This window comes from Prionailurus viverrinus, chromosome D4 (assembly GCF_022837055.1).
Source record: "Prionailurus viverrinus isolate Anna chromosome D4, UM_Priviv_1.0, whole genome shotgun sequence".
Lineage (NCBI taxonomy): Eukaryota > Metazoa > Chordata > Mammalia > Carnivora > Felidae > Prionailurus > Prionailurus viverrinus.
This window is the reverse complement of record NC_062573.1, coordinates 82050001-82064077: the sequence shown is the minus strand read 5'-3', so window position 1 is coordinate 82064077 and position 14077 is coordinate 82050001. Positions and strand designations below refer to the sequence as shown.

The window sequence follows — 14077 nt, the reverse complement described above, 5'->3', positions numbered from 1 at the left end:
AGCTATGTTCTTTTGAGTGTTAGTATTTTGTTCCCCACAGGTAGTGTATGAGAATTCCAGTTCCACATTCACTCTGGTATTTTCTGTTCTTTCCATCGAACCATTTCTGACGGGCATTTAGGAGTAGCCCTTGCATTTCTCGGGAAGTCATGACGTGGAACATGCTTCCAAGTGCTTACTGACCATTCAGGTATCTTGCTTTTGTGTCTTCATTTCTTCTTCCCTTCTAAAACTTGGGCTTACTGCTTTATAGGAGTGCTTATGTTCCAGATCAAAATCCTTTATCATATATATATATATTTTATCTAGATGTTCTCGTCCATTCATTTTTTTTTTTTTTTATTAAAGTTTATTTATTTTGAGAGAGACAGAGACCAGCGTGAGTGGGGGAGGAGCCGGGAGAGAGAATCCCAAGCAGGCTCCATGCTGCCAGCACAGAGGCCCAGTGTGGATTCAAACCCACGAAGCTGTGAGGTCATGACCTGAGCTGAAACCAAGAGTTGTACGCTTAACCAGATGAGCCACCCAGGTGCCCCATGTCCATTCATTATCTTAAAGGAGTCATTTGATGTGTACAAGTTTTAAATTTTTGTGAATTCCAATTTAACACATTTTTCTTTACAGTTAATACTTTATGTCCTCTCTAAAAAATTCTTGCCCACCGGAGGTCAACAAAGATAGATTCTGATGTTTCCTTCTAGAAGCTTCATAGCTTTAGCTGTTACATTTAGGCCTGTGATATACTTTGAAATAATTTTTGTGTATGATGTGAGGTAGAAGCCAAGGTTCTTTTTTTTTAAATGGATATCCAGTTGTTCTAGCGTTATCTGTTGAAAAGACTTACCTTACCCTATTGAACGGCTTTGGCATCTTTGTCCAAGTTAATTGGATTGTATACCTCAACTTTTGCCCACTTTTTACTGAGCTTCCTCGCCCACTAGTAGGTTTCATTTTTGTATTTTTTTGATGACTGTGACCATTTTATTTACACTGAAGAGTAAATAATTTATGTGCTAAGGCATAGTTTAACTCAGAAGGGACTTGAATATCTAGTATGCAAAGAAAGCTGGAGGACAGACACAAGATGGGAGAAGGGAAGTAATAAAACTTGGTAATTAACCATGGAATGAAGCCCTTGCAGGGCATTCAGTGCCTTAGCTGATGCTTTCAATGGTGGATACTTTTGTTTTCTCTGGGCTTTTAAAATTTAATTGGAAATCAATTTATTTTGCACCAACCGGTTTTTTGTCATGCCGATAATTATTTCTGATTTTTAATCACCAGCTTGTAAAAAGGAAGCACAGAAAAATCCAAACCTTTCTCTATCCTTTATGCACAATTTGGAGAAGTCCAGTAAAATTTAGGTTCGTGGCAGGCAAGTTGCACATCTACTGCCCTATGTTTTGTGATTACAAATGTCAAGAAATCAGAAAAAAATTGACTGTGTGGGTCTGTGTACCAGTTACCATATTTTTAGTTATAGAAGCTTTGCAGCTTAATGATCATAAGGGTGAAAATCCGTTGTATTTTTTGTTATTATTTTCCTTGCTATTTTTGTTTGTTTTCCATATGAACTTTAGTATTAACCTAACTGATATAAAATTTATTACTAATTGGTGTTTTGGGGGAGTATCATAGTAAGTTTATCAAGTGAGGAGAACCGACATAATGTTTTCACCCTGTCCGTGAACTAGCCATGTCTTTTCACATGCTCATATCTACTTCTGTCTTTCATGAGTGTTCAAAGATTTTCCTCATCTAGTTTTTGTGGCTGTCATAAGTGGAATTTCCTCTACCTTTATGTTCTCTAACTGGTTATATTTGTTGGCGTAAAGGCAGCTGATTTCTGTAGGTCAAATTTGTATCTTTGCTACCTCACTGAATCTTTCACTTTTTGCGTTAATCATCACTCCTCTAGAGTTCTCCAGGTTTACTAGGAATTGCCAACCTTTAAATGGCCGGATACTATCTTAGGCTTTGCCATCTGTCCCCAGTGTAGACTTTTTTGTTAACTACTGTTTAAATACGTAAAAAACATTCTTAGCCTGTTAGCCTTACAAAAACAGACCAAGTATATAGCTTATTGACTACCGCGTATCGACTGCATATAGTCTTTCTTTCTTCACCAGTTCCTAGGCCCATAACTGACGTGTCTAAGTGGCTGATGGTGTGGAGCAGCTGTGGATGTAGTGAGCAAGCGTCCTTGTTTTACTTAGAGCACAGGTCTCGTGTGCTTCCCAACATGTGAGAGACTGGCCTTAGGCCCGGGGTGTATATTTTGTATCCTGTTAAGCAAGCATTTATCAACTGTCATTTCTTGAATGTTTTTATAAGGAATTGGGTTTTAATTTTAGAAAAGGCTTTTTTTTTTTTTTTTTTTTTTTAAAGCATCCGTCTAGGGTTTTTTCTTCCTTGGGTCTTTTAACGTGGTTTATTCCACTGGGTTATGGCTTATTTTCTTAATGTGATGTTGGATTTTGTTTGCTACAATTTAGATACTTTCTGTTAATACTCCTGATACTGGTCCATGTCTGTTTATTTTTTTGGTTCTCTTTAATCAGATTTAGTTATATGTTACCCATAAATGTATAAACGTGATAAAAATGGTAAGTCTTCCTTAATTTCCAGTGCCTCGGAACAGCTTAGGAAGCATTTGAACTGGCTAAAAAGTTGGCTTAAATTCCTCTCTGAAACCATCTGGGCATGGTGTTTTTTCGTGGGGGGTAGTTTCCTAACTTTTTCTTGGGAAATTCATCTAAGATTTCTCTCTCTCTTGTACAGTACAAGAGAGTACAGTAATCTGTTTTCCTTAAAAAGTATCCACATTTCATTTGGGTGTCCAAATTTAATAGTATAGAGGTCTGCTTGTAGTCAACGTGTGATTTTAAACATTTCTTCTGTTTATTTTTCTTACTCTTTTTGTATACTTGTGTTTTCTCAGCTCCACTCCCCTTCCCGTCTCTTTCTTAACCAAGTTAGCTAGTAGTAGAGTTGTTAATAAAAAAACCTAATTTTTAGAATTAAGTTAGGTCTGTTTATTTCTGGTCTCTACTTTCTTGATTTCTTCTTATCTGTAATATTTGTTTTCTGTTCTCTTTGTTGTACTATTTTATAAAAAAAAGGTTTATTGCTATGGATTTTCCTCTTATCACTGCTTTTCATTGTTTACAAAAAACTTGTGATTTTTGTTCAGATTTCCTTTTTCTCCTAGAAGTCTTTTAATTTTCAGGTAGAAAGCTATTTTAAGTTTAACTGAATTATGGTCAGTGTTATTTGTAATATGTGTTATGAAATGGATGCTTTCCTTCGTAAGTTAATATTTTGAGTATTTTGTGTCCCCTTTAGAGGATACGTTCTGTGTTACCAGCTTGTAAAGTTTGATGTGTATATATATCCATATAATCTACTTCACTGATCTTTTTTTGTTCAACTGATGTCTTGTACTGACAGTGGAGTGTTAGTTTCTTATTTGTAGTCTTCCTACATACGTAGGTATCTTTCTGCATCTCCCGTATTCTGCTTCAAGTAGTTGCTGTTACTTAATGCACAGGATTCACAATTTTGTGTCATTGTGAATTAAAACTTTTAGTATTAAAAGGTGCCTTTTTACATTTAGTGCTTTTGTCTTGAATCCTGGTTTTTTTCCCCTGGTATCAAAGAGGTCTTTTTTAAAAATTGCTAGCCAGAAACCCCTCTGTTTATTCCTTTATTTTTACCCTTTCTGAAACTCGTGTTTTTTGAATACAGTGTATGATTAATCCGAGTTATTTTTTTTTCCCCCTTTTCACATTTATTTCTATGACTGATGCATTTGGTCTCAACTTTGTTCCAATATTTTGTGCTTTGCTATATTCCATTTTGTGTGGTCGGTCATCTTTGCTCTTTAAAATATTTTCTGGCATTTTAGGAAAGTGTATAGTTTTGTTTTGACCACATATGATGTAGGAAAGTGTGTATTTTCCTTTGACCCCATAACTGTGGAACCTTTTACTGTCTGTGTCAGCGTCTCGCGGGCTCCGAGTCTGCTTACCCAGCTTCCCCGGCTCCCTCTTGGTGTCGGTCACGTCCCCCACTGGACACTGGTCTTCCACCCTCACCGGGATGTTGCCTTCGAAATGTTTCTGGACAGGTTAAAACCCTCACTGTCCGTTCTTCTGCTGTAGTTTTTGAAGCTCCCTCTTGGTTAAATGAAGCTTATTCTCTGGATTTCCGAATGCCTCGCGAGTGCCAGGTTCTTGTGTGTTTAGATGACAGGTTTTGTCATTGTAAATTTCTGCTGTGCCTCGTGACCTACCTCATTACTTACCCCGGTTGACACGCGCAGGACATCCGAGCCAGGAGCCCTCCCCTAGGTCTGCAGCGAGAGTCTTTCGAGTGACGTAGGGGTGCCTTCAGAGTCTGGCTTGGTGGTGAATGAACTGCTGCTCCCGACGCCTGTGTAAAGGCTGTTCCTCTTACCTTTCAGGACCAAGCCACATGTCGTTCTACATTCGCACCCACGAAGGGTCAACGCTTTCTCAGTGGTCTCTTGGCAACGGCACCCCCGTCACCAGTAAAGGCGGGGACTACTTCGTATTTTACTCCCACGGGCTCCAGGCCTCCGCGTGGCGGTTCTGGATAGAAGTGCAGGTGGGGATTTGCCAGCTCTGCCGCGGTCACCGTCAGGCTCCCGGGTGGTACGTGGTAAACACCGGGCTGATTCTGCCTTCAGAGAACTAAAGCACTGCCAACTGTTCTCTGCTAGGTCTTGGAAGAACGGCCTGAAGGAATGGTCACCGTGGCCATTGCTGCCCACCACCTGTCTGGTGAAGAGAAGAGGTCCTCCCAGCTGGATGCCCTGAAAGACAAGTTCCCAGACTGGACGTTTCCCTCAGCCTGGGTGTGCACGTACAGTCTCTTTGTGTTTTAATCTTCTGGACGGGCTCAAAGCACATGCCTGGCGGGATACCCCCCGTGACGTGCTTTCTCCCTGCGTCACGTGGGTACCTGTAATGTAAGTCCATGATTTTTCATGAGCACGTGTTCAGATTGTAAGTCTGTGGTTTTTCAGAGCTTGGGGGCAGATGCTCTTCAGGGCCACACACCTAGCGCTGTGGGTAGTGACGCATGGCCTTTTTGACACTTGAAGACGCCAGTTTTCTGGCACTTAAGCACATGTGGGTACTACCACTACACATGGAAGTCCTTTTCTGTGACCTTAAGGATTAAAGCCAACCAACCACTTCAGTAGTTCTCCCCTTAGAATCATGAAAGGTGTAGAGGGCACCGTGAGCCCGCTCACTGTTCACTAGACAAATGACGTTTCCAGTCGAAGCTGTGGAGGGTAGCTCGGATGCCGTTCCCCGGAGTGGTAACTCCCCTGCGATGGAACCAGGGGTACAGAAGGCGGTTCCGGCAGGGGCTGGGGACGGGCAGTGGGCTCCGGGGGCCCCGGTCCGTGCCCAGAGCTCTGCTTCCTCCCCACCTGCCGCGCAGCCCGGCCCCGAGGTGGGGAGCTGTGCCGTGCTGGGGACTCGAGACCATCGTTCTGATGCTTGTCTGAGGCTGCTCTCGAGGCCCAGGATACCCTGTTCCCCCCTCTCCACCTTGTCAGTCCGAGAGCAGCTGCAGTTCCTGCTGGGTTTTCGGAGGCTCTTCTGGTTCAGGACGTCGTGTGCGCAGTCCCGCATCTTCAGTTCTGTCCCCAGAGCGTGCAGTTGCCGTGGCAGGAAGAGAGTAAGGAGAGGCTGGGCATTTTATGAATCTTCTCTTCTCCAAGGTTCATGCTTCAGGGCATAATCGTATTGACGCACGGAGTCCTTATTCGGTCCGGATAGTTGCTCAAAGGCTGTCCAGCGGAGCCGGCCTTGCCGGGCCTCGGGGCGGTGGCCCACGCCGGAGCGAGGCCACCGAACCTCTGGCCACTGGGATTCGGGCCCTGCGTCACGGCAGGCCCAAGACCCGGAGGTACTTTTCGTTTAGAAGGCGGCTGCCGAGGCGGGTGCCGGCGGGTTCCCCCGGCTCCGTGGCTGTGGCACTGCAGGGATTTGGTCAGACGTGCGGTAACTTCTGCTAGCTCTCCTTTTCCCCTGGAGATTAGCAAGCAGAGGCCGAAAAGACATTTTAAAGAAGAGCCCCGGTAAAACGAACAAAGCGTCCCTCCGCTCCTCCCGCACAGAGAACCCCACGTGTGCGTCGCAGGCCCGGTCACGCTGCTCCTACCCCTGCCGAGTCTGGTCTGTGACTCCCCGCACCCTGACTGGGCACCCCCTCACGGCACTGCTGGCTGGCACGTGTGTGGCTCCCGGGCCTCGTCGAAGCCGCGCGTTAGTCTCAGTGCTGCGAGAACCTGGCTCCTGCCAGATTTCAAAATAGGGGCGGATTTTCTGTCCCTGTGGTTAACCTTAGATTACATGGAAAAAAACAAAATGCCGTATTGAGGAAGGACATTGTTACTTAACAATTCTTTTCTCTCTGGGAAGGAGGTTGGTTACTCCCTTTTGCCAATAATCATGATTCTCTTTTTGCCTTTAGGTTATTTTCCTTCGTAAACAGGATCTCTTGTTTTGGTTTTCAAGTCACTTGTCTCAGGGCACATTTAGTATTTGGGCAGATGGTTTTAGTGCCAGAAATGGTGAGGTACAGATGATACTCGTGGCTCTGTTCATAAGCACACTGTCTGGTTTGTCAGCGAGCGGCCTCTGAGATTAAAGAGCTTGTTTTCTTTGAGTATCTGACCATTCAACACTCATTTCTGAAAGGGTCTTTCCAGATTCTAACCAACGCATTCTTTCCTGTACAATTTAAATGTAAGTAGCCCAGTACTGTACATTCAGTGAAAATGTGAAGAGTTGTGATTTTGAAGAAATGCTTAAACTTTACCTTGTGCCTGACCGATGAGCGACTGTTGCATGAAGTATTTGTTCCCACAGTTTAGCTGATATAAATGAGCATGAGAGGATTTCTAGGATGTTACCACTGAAGGGGCCATAGCCAGCTGATAACTCAGGAAGCTGCAGGGAGAATGTCTGTCTTCTCTTTTCACTGGTCGCTGACTTGAGATTAATTGTTGCCTTACATTACTGAAATAAACTTTTTAACAAACTAGTTAGTATCTTTAACAGAGAAAACAGATCTTTATTGTTTTTCTGTGTCCCCATCGTTGAAGGGTTATTTCAAGTCTACAGGGCCTTTGAAAAGACCTAGATGGCTCACGTGGACAGGACAGTTATCCCTAAGGGGTCATGTGGGCAGAGAGTTCAACATGGAAATGTTTAGCTTAGCATATTTTGTCAGTGAAATACCGAGAAAATCGCTGAAGGATGTGGAGACGGGCAGAAGAAATGGTCTTTCAGCCAGTGGCCCGCTGCTCACGCTCCTCTCCACCCAAGGAAAGGGCCCGGCCACTCCCCGCAACAGAGCTCCCTGCGCAAGTTATGTGGCTTTCTTGGTGAACTCCCTTGGAAACAATGGGAGTATGCTTCCTCATCGTACACCTTGCCTCCTTTTAGGGCCAATAAAACCAAAATGCATTTAGGCCTCTGTATGTCTGACTCTCTTTATTTAGAAAATGTCTTCGTTAACGTTGAAGTACATTAGTATAGATTTTTTTTGATACTACTATTTCCTTACTGACTTGTAAAAATAAAATTTCTTCCAGTTTGGCCCTATACCATGACCAAGTGGGATTTATCCAAGGAATGAAAAGTTGGCTTAACACCTGGAAAATCAAAGTACCATGTGGTACTTTGTGGTAGTTGTTCTTATTAATTCTATTGATATGATCACCTCAGTAGGTACAAAGCTTAACACCTTGTCATGATAAAAACACTCAGCAAACAACTGTCTTTATCAGGGTGAGGAAGTTCACTTCTACAAAACACCGCTAACATCATCATGTGTGATGAAAGACAACCAGCATGTCCTCTACTGCCACTGAGTGTACTGAGGCTCCGGCCAGGGCGGTTTGGCAAGAGACATCTAGATTAGAAAGGACAAATTAAATCTGTTTCTAGGTACGGATGACATGATCTTAAGAAATGAATTCATTCAGCAGTGTTGTAGGAATGTATCAATACACAGCTGTCAACTGACTTCTGTAACAGGAAAATTCTCCTGACAGTAAGAGTCAAGTACCTAGTAATAAGCGTAACAAAAGTACAAGATTGTTACACCGGATACTAAAACATTGCTGAAGGAAATCCCACGTTTGTGGATTGAAAGTTCTCCCAAATTGATCCACAAATTGAACACAATCCCAGCTCGTGTGTGTGCGTGTGCACGCACGCGCACAGAAATGGACAAGCTGATCCTAAAATTCGTATGGAAATGCAACGACCCATAATAGTTCAAACAGTCTTGAAAAACAAACTTTTAAGAGTCCCATATTCAAAACTTCCTACAAAGTAGGGACGGTAATCAAGACAGTGTGAACACATATCAATATAATAATACAATTGACCGTCCAGAAATAAGTCCCATGTGTTTATAGTCAAATGATTTTTGGCAATTCAGTGGGAAAAACGTTTAAATGGTGCTGGGACAACTGAATATCCTCCTATAAAAGAACCAAGTTAGATCGCTCACTTTATACCATACACAAAAAATTAACTCAAAATGGGTCAAAGATCTAAATGTAGGAGGTAAAACTGTAAATAAAATTTAAAAAACCAAAACAACAACAAAACTCTTAGACGAAAACATAGGCACAGATCTCCATTACCCTGTGTCAGGCAGTGGTTTCCCAAAGCACAAGCAACCAAAGAAAAACTTGAGACTTCACCAAAATGAACAACTTTCATGCTTCAAAGGACAGTGTCATGAAAGTGACAAGGTAAGCCTTTAGAATGCGAAAATACTTGCAAGTCATATCTGATCAAGGTCTAGTATCCGGAATGCATGAGGAACTCTTGCAAAGCAACAAAAAGATAAATGACCCAACTGTGAAATTGGCTAATAGCCACATGACGAGCCACCAGCCACCACGAACATGCACGTCTACGTCGTAATGACACCGCTTCCCACACAACTCGGATGGCTCAACCAAAGATACAACAAGTGATGATGGGAGAAACTGGAACCCACCTCCCCTGCCAGTGCAATGTAAAAAAATGGCACGGGCACTCTGGAATGTGGTTAAGATTTCCTCAGAGCATTAAAACCGGTTATGTGACCAAGCATTTTCACTCCCAGGGAAAACTGAAAACATACATCCACTTGGAAACCTCTATGTGAGCGTTCACAGTAGCCTCATTCGTGTTGGTCACAAAGTGGTAACCACCCAGATACCTCAACTGACGAATGGACAGATACACTAGACGCATGAAGTGTAACACCATTCAGCCTTAAAAAGGGATGAAGTCACGGATATGTGAAGATGGACTTTGAAAACATCCTGCAAAGTGAAAGAAGCCACACAGAAAAAGCCACATATTCTATGACTGCATATATACCAACTGTCTTCACAAGAGGGAAATCGATAGAAACAAAGATTTAGGAAAACAGGAAAGTCAGAATCCCCTTTAATCCCACCTACTAGAGGCAGGTGGCCCGTCTCCTCTACATTTACGCAATTTTGTTTGATGGAAGTCCTTTTTATTACACTTTGGACGTTTTCCATGTCCTCAACATGGATTTCTCTTCCAAACTTCTGCGGTCAGACATACAGGATGCTGCCAACTCTTGATGCTCCTATCCTAAATGATTCTGCATATAAATTTTCAACCTGTCTTGATTTGTAGTTATTTCATAAGGAAAATTCTATGGGGCAGAATTACGTAATGAAAAGAATATTTCCGTGGCTTTTAATAAATACACATTTTGCTGTCAGCCTGAGTGATGAATAAACACAAGTGCGTGTAATGGTTTTATTGCCCTTTACCAAGTAAAAAAAAGTACACATTACAGAAGTAGCAGCAACTTTAATTACAAGCAAACGTTGACTCTACCCCCACCCAAATGACTTCTTGTTTTGGTATCAGCAAATAATTCAAACTTCAAATAGTTCTACTGAATACTGAAATTCATTGGTTAAAATTATGGCTTAAATATTGACATGTGAACCAAACAAGGCAAAATAAAAATATGAATTAAAAAAGTGAAGTCTATTACAAATTACCAAGAGAAGATTTCTGTAAACCTCCCAATTGTTCCGCCTTAGGGCCGTCCATTTCCTATTACATGGAAAAGCAAGTCTAGGAGACCAGATTCATTGGTGGTGTTCCCCACAGGAGTACAGTTCACTTACTGGTGCCCTGCTTGTAAGAGTGCAGGACGGACCCAGCAGCACATGCAGAGATTTGAGAGGATCACAGCTGTTTACAACGGTGAATCATTTTTATTGACCGCATATTCACACCAAACACAAAAATAATGCTAGTTCTCCTCCTAATGGACTAGGACAGGAGAAGAAATTTCAGGTTGGTTTCTTGCTGGGCTGCATGTACTCACATGGGAAACATTATTGTTCTATCCTAAGATTCAGGAAAGGTGGTTTAAAACAAAGGCTTAAATAAAGTAGCACCAGAAAGAGCAGGTACCATAATCACATATCCCACCCGTTCAGGAGTTTGGGGACGTGACGTTACTGCACTTGTAATGTAAAAAGTAAATGATAGTAAATTACCAAACTCAATAATTTAAAACACTTTGATGAACTTTGAACTAAGCAATTTCAAAATGCTTTTGAGTTTCCCTTCGAAGGAAACCTGGCCAGGACAACTGTATCCAGCCATTTACTTTAAAAAGCCAGGATAGAGGACCAAGTTTTATTTTTAAACTGTAATTGCACTATGAGAAAGGAGGCTGTTTTACATAGTGGTATGAATTTGGTCCACATCAAATACATCGTTATTACAAAAATAAACAAGTTTGTTTTTGTAAAAAATAACATTGCATTCCTTTGTTCAAATTGCACAGTACAAACAAGCTATCTAAATTAATACTGACAGAAGGTAACCGGAAGTACATACCGTGGATATGCGTTTAGTCTGAAGCAATTAGGAGTATGCAGGTAGGTTTTCATAATGTATGAAAACTAACACTTAAGTCCTATCTAGAAATACATAAAATATTTTAAAAGTTACAATGAAGAATGCATTGTTCACATAGTAATTTTTAGTAGCCGTGATAATACAGGATTCAGCAGTCTATTTACATGAAAGTCCCATTTTTATTCAATTTACAAAAGCAATAAATAAGAAACTACATTAATTTGCACAAAACCTGTTTGATTTCATGATCAGTGTGACCGTTTCCGTTACTGTATGACCAAGCCGATAAACCTGTTCTCTTCTCTGAAGACTGCTCAGATTTGGAAAGAAAAGCAAGTCTTGTCTCTCTTCCAAGAGTGAGAATAGCCATGCAGAATCCAGCATAAAACCTTACAGATTATAATATAAGCCCTAAAAATATGAACAGTGCCTCTGAGTATATTTACACAAGAGTATTCACAAAAAGATACAGTTCTCGGATACAAAATAGTTTAGTGGTATCTAACAGCATAATTGATAAGAACCGCCCCCCCCCCCCCAGACCTCTGCCCACACGGACTGGCAGGAATCAAGCTTGCTAAGAGAGCAGGCACACAGCTTCCATCAATTCAGGACTGGGACTGAATGGGCTACAAAAGGCCAAGGAGCACGACCCTGTCACAACAGCCACACGGTGTGCCATGGCAGGTGTCCATTCAGGAGGCCCGATGACGGAGCCCAGTGCTCTCCATCCGAAGGGGCACACAGGTAGCTCAAGTACCTGATGAGCTACAGCAAGCACCTTAGCATTTAATTTTAAAAAGCAGTCTGGACACACGCTGAACCAGAAAACACGTAAGAAGCCGTTAAGTAGTGAAAAAGTAGGCTCGTCTAGGGCAAAACAATCCCAAGGTTTAGGAGCTACCATTCTTTACGAATAAAATCAAAATATTCTCACGTACAACTGTACAGTGCTCTTTATTACTTTCCACTGCAGCTTAAAAAACTTTATGAAAAATGATTTGATATCACATTTTTATGGAGTCAGATTTCTTAGAAGAGAAAGAGTTAAAGTTCAGTAATACCTTACCAGAGTCTCTGAGTTCTCTCCCTGGTTAAATCGTCCAGCTAGGCCAGTTTCCTCAGTTGCACATGCCGCTGCAAGTTAACACTGCCCGTGGTGATGGCACACCGCTGCCGTTAGGACACAGAACAGTCGTAAGTCCCGTCTTGAAAGGATTCCTCCTCCTCTGCTCGGGCTGCGTCCTCCTCGTTCCTGCCGACCAGACCGCTGCCTCCGACCTCGCCCTGGGGGAGGCTTCCATGGCCCGAGGGGCCCCGGCTTTCCTCTGCCCGGGGCCCAGTGTGTTCAGGAGTCTTACCCGCAGTTATTGGCTGGAAGGCTTCAGGCTGGACCTGCTCCTCTGTCAGCTCACTGAACTTCTGTACTTGTGGCTTAATGATGTTTAAGAATGGCTTATATCCAGGACTAGGTAGAGAGAAAAGAAAATTAGCTCTCTACTGCCACATTGCAAATACTCCATGGAATGTTCTGGATAAACTCCTAAATGCTGAAACTGAGGTCAATGCTAGATGTTGCGTGGAGGGGGAGGAGGCACAGGGTAGGAAATGATGCCGCCCCCCTTGGTGTCCTGGCCAGCACGGGGGGGGGGGGGGGGGGGGGGGCAGCCTTTAGTGTGTGTGTCTTACAGCTCTGAGCTCGAGGAGCAAGGACTAACATTCTCCAGTAGTAGCGTAATTCAAAAATCCTTTTCCACAGGGCGCCTGGGTGGCTCAGTGGGTTAAGCATCTGACTCTTGGTTTAGGCTCAGGTCATGATCTCACGGTTGGGGAGTTCAAGCTCCACATGGGGCTTGTCCTTCACGCTGTCCTGGCAGCGTGAAGCCTGCTTGGGATTCATTCTCTCTCTCTGTCTCCCCCACTTGGGCTCACTCCCTCTCAAAATAAAAAACAAACTTAAAAAAAAAAATCCTATCCCACAGTATAAGGACCAACAGAGTTTCAGACTTGAAAAAGAACCTTCACAGGGTACATCTAATCTTAGTGAACTTGGCGACTAAGAAACAAACTAGCTCCAAGTAAGGGAAACCCCAAATCCACACCTAGCTGGTTATAAAGGACTAGAAGCCAAAGCTCTTAACTTCTAACCACTAACTCTTAACTTGGGCTTGCTGGTCACTGCTATGGACTGTTAAATGCACACACTCCTCTTTTCAGCAGATGCTTAGAGGTTATTACCTGCAGTTCTACAGAACCACAGATCTCATGTTCCAGCCTAACTCTGAGACCACCTGTGCCATACCGCTCTGCACTCACACACATGGCTGGGTAGAGAATGGTGACTACAGAAAACCGCTTGAGAAGTGAATGTGTGGGGGCACCTGGGTGGCTCAGTCCGTTAAGGGTCTGACTTCGGCTCAGGTCATGATCTCACAGCTCATGGGTTCCAGCCCTGCATCAGGCTGTCAGCACAGAGCCTAGAGCCTGCTTTAAAGTCTCCGTCTCTCCCTCTCTCTGGCCCTCCCCCGCTGGCACTCTCTCTCCCTCTCAAAATTAACTAGGGGCACCTAGGTGGCTCAGTCGGTTAAGCATCCGACTTCAGCTCAGGTCATGATCTCATGGTTCGTGGGTTCGAGCCCCGTGTCGGGATCTGTGCTGACAGCTCAGAGCCTGGAGCTTGCTTTGGATTCTGTGTCTCCCTCTCTCTCTGTCCCTCCCTTGGCGCGTTCTCTCAACATAAATACACATAAAAAAAAGTGAACAGAAATGAGTGTGTGAAAGCACTTTTATTTCTACCAACCTAAAAATCTCCAAATAAATTTAGCAGAACTAAACCTTAACTCGGAAGGGGCAAGGCCCACCCCAGGACAGCAGAGGTAACAAGCCTAAGGAGCCCCACACTTACCAATCCGTAGAGGCCCATCGGTCTACCGCATGTAGCCCTGTCTTTATGTTCTGTAACATCTCTTCATCCACCTCTGAAGACTGGATGAGCAGCAGGATCTGGCTGATTACTGAGGATTCTCGGAGAATCAGGCCTATGACGATGCACCAGTCTAGACATCCTGCCTCCATGAACATGTGCAGCAAGTACCTATGCATGAGAA

The 14077-nt window shown here is 43.3% G+C and overlaps 2 protein-coding genes across 6 annotated transcripts in view; one reads left to right on the top strand and one right to left on the bottom strand.

Moving 5' to 3' along the window:
- Positions 1-7515, top strand: part of ERMP1 (endoplasmic reticulum metallopeptidase 1) — a 45253-nt gene extending 37738 nt beyond the window's left edge. For both annotated transcript variants that reach the window (XM_047829170.1, XM_047829169.1), the window contains 2 exons: positions 4466-4629; positions 4745-7515. In XM_047829170.1, coding sequence (XP_047685126.1) covers positions 4466-4629; positions 4745-4909 — 329 coding nt within the window. In that variant the 3' untranslated portion in view covers positions 4910-7515. The remainder of the gene's footprint in view (positions 1-4465; positions 4630-4744) is intronic.
- A 2316-nt stretch (positions 7516-9831) lies between these two features.
- Positions 9832-14077, bottom strand: part of RIC1 (RIC1 homolog, RAB6A GEF complex partner 1) — a 142925-nt gene continuing 138679 nt past the window's right edge. For 3 of the 4 annotated variants that reach the window (XM_047829168.1, XM_047829165.1, XM_047829167.1), the window contains exons 25-26: positions 13876-14064; positions 9832-12438 (exon numbers count right to left, since the gene is read on the bottom strand). In XM_047829168.1, coding sequence (XP_047685124.1) covers positions 12150-12438; positions 13876-14064 — 478 coding nt within the window. In that variant the 3' untranslated portion in view covers positions 9832-12149. The remainder of the gene's footprint in view (positions 12439-13875; positions 14065-14077) is intronic. The other variant, XR_007146111.1, reaches the window with a different exon arrangement.